The sequence below is a fragment of the Anarrhichthys ocellatus genome, unplaced genomic scaffold (assembly GCF_004355925.1).
Source record: "Anarrhichthys ocellatus isolate YVR2014 unplaced genomic scaffold, GSC_Weel_1.0 scaffold19, whole genome shotgun sequence".
Classification (NCBI taxonomy): Eukaryota; Metazoa; Chordata; class Actinopteri; order Perciformes; family Anarhichadidae; genus Anarrhichthys; species Anarrhichthys ocellatus.
In genome coordinates this window covers 3,176,040-3,183,162 of record NW_022280049.1, presented here as the reverse complement: position 1 = coordinate 3,183,162, position 7,123 = coordinate 3,176,040, and the positions used below count along the sequence as shown (strand labels likewise).

At 40.5% G+C, this 7,123-nt stretch overlaps 2 protein-coding genes across 3 annotated transcripts; one reads left to right on the top strand and one right to left on the bottom strand.

Annotated features, from left to right (window-relative positions):
* The first annotated feature begins 1,121 nt into the window (after positions 1–1,121).
* higd2a (HIG1 hypoxia inducible domain family, member 2A) lies at positions 1,122–2,814 on the top strand. Its single transcript, XM_031857738.1, has 2 exons — positions 1,122–1,342; positions 2,231–2,814. Exons 1-2 carry the CDS (start codon positions 1,159–1,161, stop codon positions 2,392–2,394), a joined length of 348 nt encoding a protein of 115 aa, XP_031713598.1. The 5' UTR covers positions 1,122–1,158; the 3' UTR covers positions 2,395–2,814.
* Positions 2,815–3,086: 272 nt separating this feature from the next.
* On the bottom strand, positions 3,087–7,123 carry cltb (clathrin, light chain B). 2 transcript variants are annotated; one of them, XM_031857736.1, is made up of 6 exons: positions 6,661–7,123; positions 6,009–6,055; positions 5,669–5,786; positions 5,382–5,493; positions 4,499–4,552; positions 3,087–4,159 (listed from the first exon to the last, which is right to left on the bottom strand). In XM_031857736.1, exons 1-6 carry the CDS (start codon positions 6,827–6,829, stop codon positions 3,988–3,990), a joined length of 672 nt encoding a protein of 223 aa, XP_031713596.1. In that variant the 5' UTR covers positions 6,830–7,123; the 3' UTR covers positions 3,087–3,987. The 2 variants fall into 2 exon arrangements, with proteins under 2 accessions (XP_031713596.1, XP_031713597.1); XM_031857737.1 differs by lacking the exon at positions 4,499–4,552.

The window sequence follows — 7,123 nt, the reverse complement described above, 5'->3', positions numbered from 1 at the left end:
TGACTTTTTTTTCATTGAGGTATGTATGTGTCATTTGTTCTTTTTAGCTGAGATTTGAGCTCGCTGGAATGGCTTCACTGTCACGCCAGATGATACTTCCAACAGGATACATTTGCTGGAATCTGACTTTGGACCATGTGGGGAAGCCAGCAGGGGCATTCAATACATACAGTATATGAAGCTGTTGGAGAATACTTAAAACTACACTTTTTAAACCTCAAAATACAACACTACTTCTTACTTGGGGTACTTGAGATTCAATGTTTGGAACACTGGACTTTACTGAAAACTGCCACTTGGTGGTAAGAGTGGGGGCTTTGTTGAGATTGGCAAACATTTGACCTGTAATACTATTACAATACTATAAGTATTAAACGGATAGAGGGATAGATATACATTATTAATCCCAAATTAGGAAATGATTGTTACAACTGCATATTATCCAGGCATTACACAGGAACAGTAAATATATATAACACTAGAGATGTATATGAAATAGACAATATAATGAATATATTAGAATACACTAACTACAACTATAATATGAAATGTAAAGCTAGGATAACATACTATAAATATCAGACATGATCTCCTTGTCTATGGAAACATGATCGTACAAAACGTGATAGGATATCATAGGTTAGTTGTTTATATTGTGTACTTCCTTGCATCATATATCTTACATTGTATAGCTGCACAATACTGATCTGAGCATATAGGGCCCAGTTCAAAAGGTTACAACCTCTTACACTGGAGCCACTATCAAAGAAATGCTAGCCAGCCAGAGATTAGATCGTTATTTTCTTAATGTAGTTCTCATACTCGACACAAAGTAATCCTGTCTATTGCTTTAGTTAAGTTGTTATAGTTATGTCCCTATGCTCTTCCGTTAATATTGGACCGTATTGTTTATGTATAGAGAACTTCGTTTGTGTTGTGTCAGGAGGTTCACATCGATACTCATTACTTTCATATCTGGCGTTGGAACTTTTCAGGACTTTTACTGTGAAGTCTGAGGTCAAAGTGCAAACGGAAGTGTAGTTCCCCAGTTCATCCCTGAATCCAATTGGTTCTCTTTCCCAGCAGTCGCTTCCTGTCTCACATTTGGAAACGCCCACGGCGTGACCTCATCAGAAGCTCGCGCATTCTCAAGTTGACATGGCGGGGACAACATCAGTTTCCGAGCAAACACCCAAATCCTCGCCACCACCAGCGTTTGTGCCATTTGACTTCTCTCGGCCCCCGGTCATTGAAGGCTTCAACCCTTTGCCGAGAGCCAAAGATGAGACCTTTAAAGAGAAGTTTCTTAGAAAAACAAAGGAGAACCCATTCGTCCCAATAGGTGAGTTATACAAGCGGGGCAGCGTGAAAGCTGCTGAAAGAAGTTACACAAGTACCGCACAGAGGCAGTAGGGTTCGTTACATCTAGTCGTTTACTCTAAAGTCTGGTCAAATCTATGCTGTCTGATTAACGTCAGCATTTAAATCTCCACCACACTCAACTGCTTAAGCTAACTGCTTAAATACATTAGCTAGCTACCTTACTGCATGTTTGTCACTACCAAAACAACGTGTTGTCGTCATCGCTCGTGGATGACGTGCTGACATTTTAAGATGAAGGAAGTCGTGTTAATATAGTTTCTGCGTAGTTTGACTTTTAATGTGAAAAACCGGAAGAGCCGCGTTGCCCTTGGTATAAACGGTTTCAAGGTTCAGGCAAAATAACCCAAAAATAAATAAATAATGCTCTGTCGATGTAAAGTTTGGGACTACAATATTTCTAAATGGTTTCAAAACTGCTGACAGTGAAATCTGTGGATAAATATATAACTTAAGTTGTATTTAATTTCTATTCTTTGAGTTTCTCAAAACTAAACGGTACATTTATCTCCGTCGTATTGTGTGTGGTGGATATCTAAAATACCATCAGAAACTAACAAAGCTATGCATTACCAGATAGACACTACTAGGATAAGGGCGTAAACGTTTCCCCTCTGATTTTGGTGAACTTATCTTTTTAATGTTGGGCCTTGACCTCTATTAATGCGACACTGTCCAAGTAGTATCCTTTATTTATTTACTGCATTCAAGTGTGTGGATGTACTAACTGGGGTGTGATCGTTTATGACATTAGATTACCTTGTTCTCGGTCAGAGTCTACCTGTCCAGTACCGGGTCATCGTTCTCCTACATCCTGTCTGTAAGCTGTGTTCTGTTTTGTATTCTACAGGTTGTTTGGGAACAGCAGGAGCGCTGATTTATGGTCTCCGTGCCTTCAATCAAGGGAAAACCAGACAGTCCCAGATGTTGATGAGGGGACGTATCTTTGCTCAAGGCTTCACTGTATTTGCCATTATTGTCGGTGTCTTTACCACCGTGAAAACCAAGCAATGAAGACGGAGCGATCACACACCTCTGCACCTGCCCATTCAACTCACGACCAGACCAGATCCAACCTGGGATTGGACTGATATTTACTACGTGAATGAACTGAATAATGCATTATGTTTCCAACATTGTTCCGATGCCAACACTATTTATTGTTGTTCAAACGTGAAGTGTTCATGGTGATAAAACATTTAGCTTCAGGCTAATCAGCACTATGGAAGAACAAAATAGAATCAGCTCCTTACCAGACCAGGTAAGGAGCTGGATTTGACTTTAATTGTGCAACAACAGCATTTGAGTGAGATGCTGATAAATATAAATGATATGCTTCTTGCTTTTCTGGAAGGTTTTGATTTCAAATGTTCCCAGGTAGTGTTACTGAAATGATGAACATGACACCTGGCTGATTAAAAAATGTAATCTGAAGCTGGTGTCCTGTGTGTGTGTGTGTGTGTGTGAGAAGCAGCAACTTGTTCCTGCTTCTCATCTCTGTTTAACACTTGAATGCTTAAAATTGAGGGTAAATGGATCAAATGCCAATTTCACAGGAGCATGGCCTTCAGCGATGTACCTACGGATGGATGTTTGCACCGGGCCACACAATATTTGATCTCCTCGCACACAAACTAGGATTGAAGGGATCATAGAGCAGTTAGATGGCATCAATGTTAGCTAGGAAACATGTAAGGACACATTCATTTAGGTGATCATACTCTACTGTTTTTATTTTCCAGTTCCCTTTTAAAATTCACTTGTTTCTTTATTCATAATGTCCAAATAGGCAACATGTGAAACAATGTGCAGGCATTACTGTTGAAATTGACACCTTAGTGATTACTGTAAAAAAACAACTAAAACATATTGGTTTAACACAGAAAGGGTGCATAAAACTTCTGCTGAGAAATTCAGTGAAATGAGAAATTGCACAAATGTTAATCGTGTTAAATCTGAAAATTTAGATCTTTGGTTGCTAATTAATTTTTTTGCTGAGATCTTGTCTAATTGAAGAAGAAATCTATCTCGAACTGGAGTAAGAGCTACGTCTAAAAAGGCCACAAGCTTATGCATTTAAAAGAGAAAAATATGCTCGCAATGTTAAATATGGTAAATAGGGGTACAATACAACAAATGTGAACTAAGACTGTGTTGATTCTACATAGATGAGAGGCATAAGTGGTTACAATCTAATAAGCATAGTAGTGCTTAAGTGTTTGACATCGACCAAAATGCTAATTTATAAAACAACTATAAAATGTGCATCCAAAATATTGGCAGAGGCATGCAAGAAAACTGACCTAATGACAATTTATAAGATAAAAGGGAAGGAAAATGTTGAACTTACAGTAACAATATTTTCTTAAATATAGCAGTGATAAAACTGACCAGCCAAAGGATGTAACAATAGAGCAGTCCATCTTCTCACAAGAGAGTGGGAGTAAGTATATTATTTCAATATATATATTAGGCATCAAGAAAGGCGGGAAGTTTTCAAAGATTATAAACATACCAGGGAATTTATGGAAAATGGCATACAAACTCTTCTGATGCATTGTGAGGTTAAAGCTCAAAAGGCAATGTTTCTAGAACAACATTGTTCCTCTAGCGGACTAGAGGTGTCTGTTTGAGAGAAATGAGGACAGAACGCATACGAGAAACATCCTTTGCCTGTTTGTTGGTTTTCGGATTAAAGTCACAGAGACAGGCTACTCTCTCCCATTCGGATCCTGGACTGTCGCCGTTGCCCTCTGCCAGGATATCCTCCTCTGACGCCCTACAGGTGGGGGGGGAGACATGAATTAGCTGGAATAATAGAGGGATTTCACAACAGATTCCAGCAAAACCATCAGAGCCAAACATGGTGCTCTGCCACAAAGTCCAGTCACATGAACAGCACCATGCTCAACAACTTCATGCATTTTTTTACACCAATCATTCCCTTTGTTGGAGACATAATTATTATTATTACCTATAGCCTATGTAACAATCAAATGTATATAAAAGAAATAAAGCAAACAGGTAGTTTTAGTGTGTGGGCATGCATCAGGTGAAAATCAACTAATTCCTGGGGTAGGACATCCAACATTAAAAAGCATAAGAATTCTAAACCTACACAAAGCCTATAACATCAGAGTTAGGCTGTTTGTAGAAAGCCTTGTCAGCAATCCTAGTACGCAGGCAAGAAAGCAGGAAAAAGAAAGCAAGAAAGCAGGAAAAAGAAGAAGAAAGGAGAACAGTTTCAGTGTCAACACAACAAGCAGAGAACGGTTAGGGCCGGCATTAGAAGGGTTATGTAAGCGACAGAGAAACAGTTCTAATGAGATGGAAATAAAAGGTTTAAAATGGACTTAGACTGACTTCTGCATTATTGTAGTACAAGTGCAAGCTTAGGATGGCGGGGAATTTCAGGCAACTACCGACTGACTGCTTTGGTGCTTAGGCTGTATAGTGTGGAAGAAAACTGTTGACATTTGCTCTCTGCTGTTTGCATTCCTTCTAGCTAGCCAGCTTCCTGTTTTGTTTTTCCAGGCATGCTAACTGGACACACTAGTCTGATATGTTATCAGAGAGTTGTCTCTCAGCGCATTCACACACTGACACGGGGGAAGAAACTGGCCAAAACTAGAGCCACAGATGCAGAGTAATACCGTGCCAGACTTGGACAGAGTCTGTAGGAAAGTGTGAGAGAAGAACGGGGTTAGCTCGGTCCAGGAAAGGAAAGACTGCAACGTGTTTGTAAGCATAACGTACAACACTGACTGCAACCTGACTAAAATAGAATCTATTAAGTAGAAGAAATAAGCAATAAACAAATTACACACATAGTGCATCTGACTTGACATGCACAGAAATATCTAAAAATCAAATTGGGAGAAATAATAATCTTCCAATACAACACTCGATCTGTTCACCTGAATAGAATGTGTTGAGTGTAGTGATTACAAACCAACTGTCGCCGCTCTGCACATTAACCGGGGCCATGTCAAGACACTAACCTGTTGTTGACCTTGTTCTTCTCCATCTGCTCATTTTGATGTACGTGCCAGTCCTCCAGCTCCTTTTTGGCCTTGTCTCTCCACTCGGCCTCTGCTGCCTTGGATGCCAAGTCTTGTTAGGGAGCAACAGCAGAGGACAACATAGTCAGAGAGTCCTCAAATGAGTAAAAGAGCTGACGTATGATTAGGTCTCACTGTGACACAGGGTAGATGTGCTGCACAACAAAACCACACAATCACAGGGACTCATTACAGCTACAAAGAGCATTACACAGTAATTCACTCACCTAACGCCTCAAGGCGTGTCTTCTGCTCCTCCCTCCACTTGCGTAAACTCTCTGGCTCTTGCCTCTGAATATCCACCTGGGCGATAGCTGCATAGTTGTCTGTTGGGCCATTGGACTCCTTTTGGAGGACATAAACCATTTTACTCCATTATAATGAAAAATCAGCAACGTGATCAAATACAAAGTAGATGTAAAAGTACATGATAACAGGAAGGAATGCTAGAGAAAATAAAATCAGTAAACAAAATGATTTGATGGTGTTCAGAATAAAACCGTGCGCACAAAGAGATAAACGTCACGCATAATTAAATATAGAATCAGACTAAAGATGAATGCTTACCTGAAACATTTCCCCATTCACAGCGGCAAGCTCATCTTCGAAACCGTCTGACATTGTTAAAAAGAGATACAAAGTTGACTGTTAGTATGGACTTCTCGGAGTTAGCTACCCTTCTCATCACCTGAGTGAACTTATGATCTACTGTTGTTCTTAAGATAAAGGTTACAGCTCACATCAGAGCGCAGAAATGCAGCAGCACCTGTTTGTTGACGTTTTGTGCGCAGCTTTGTCAGTTAACAGGACAGGTTTTACAGGTTAACATGTAGCTAACATGCTTTAACACTAGCTCAGTTTAATAGCTATGTAACGTTACTATACTTGCTTGGTCGTAATCAGTGTTAAGTTAGTTTTGACATATAAATATGTGTTACGTTACAACGTCAAACGGATGAATGAACGTTTACTAACGTAGCTGTTACGTCAGTTACGCTAGCTAAGCTATAACTGGCTAACTTTTAAATTATAAATGAGCTGACAGTATCAGCTAGTGATGCTATTGTTATCGTATAGGAACTGCTAACTTTACCTAAGTAACTTTACTCACGCTACCAGTCCATAGTAACGTTACCGGGTAGGAACATTAGCTAGCTCTAGTTAGCTCGTTAGCTCGCTAGTCGAAGGTGACGTTAGCGTTAGCTCAGTCGTAACTTGCCGTAGTTGGCCGGTGTCGGCTCCGGCGGAGACGTCTGCTCGTCGTCCGCTCCTTCCAGCGCCCCGAACCCTTCGCCGTCGTTCTCTATCCCCGCTATCTCGCTCTCCGTTTGAGCCAGGAAAGCTGCGGCTGGGTCCTCTTCAGTCGTGTGTGCGCCATTGTCAGCCATCTTTCACAAAAGTGTTTACAAGTTTAACTGAGCTTGGGTAGGTTTAGCTAGCTAGCTAACGTCAAAGCCCCCAAAATTAGGCCACCGGTTTTGCAACGCCAACACAAACTAAATATTTTACTCGAATGTCAGCTATTTAAAGTCACGTTAGACTACTGCAAGCAACAGGGCGAACAAATCAATCGTTTGTAATAAACAATCGAAGCTTCGACTTCAGGCCCTCACTGATGATTCATGATTTCTTCACTTGTTCTCTGTGATGATGGAGCAGGGCAGCACCCCGAGGGGACCGGC

Excerpts from the sequence above, each read along its gene's own strand:
- higd2a (XM_031857738.1), top strand. The coding sequence starts at position 1,159 with ATGGCGGGGACAACATCAGTTTCCGAGCAAACACCCAAATCCTCGCCA. Across the intron at positions 1,343-2,230 it reads GAACCCATTCGTCCCAATAG|GTTGTTTGGGAACAGCAGGA; the intron begins GTGAGTTATACA and ends TGTATTCTACAG.
- cltb (XM_031857736.1), bottom strand. The coding sequence starts at position 6,829 with ATGGCTGACAATGGCGCACACACGACTGAAGAGGACCCAGCCGCAGCT. Across the intron at positions 4,553-5,381 it reads AAGAACAAGGTCAACAACAG|GATTGCTGACAAGGCTTTCT; the intron begins GTTAGTGTCTTG and ends CCTGCGTACTAG. Across the intron at positions 4,160-4,498 it reads TCTGATGTTATAGGCTTTGT|GGCGTCAGAGGAGGATATCC; the intron begins GTAGGTTTAGAA and ends CCCCACCTGTAG.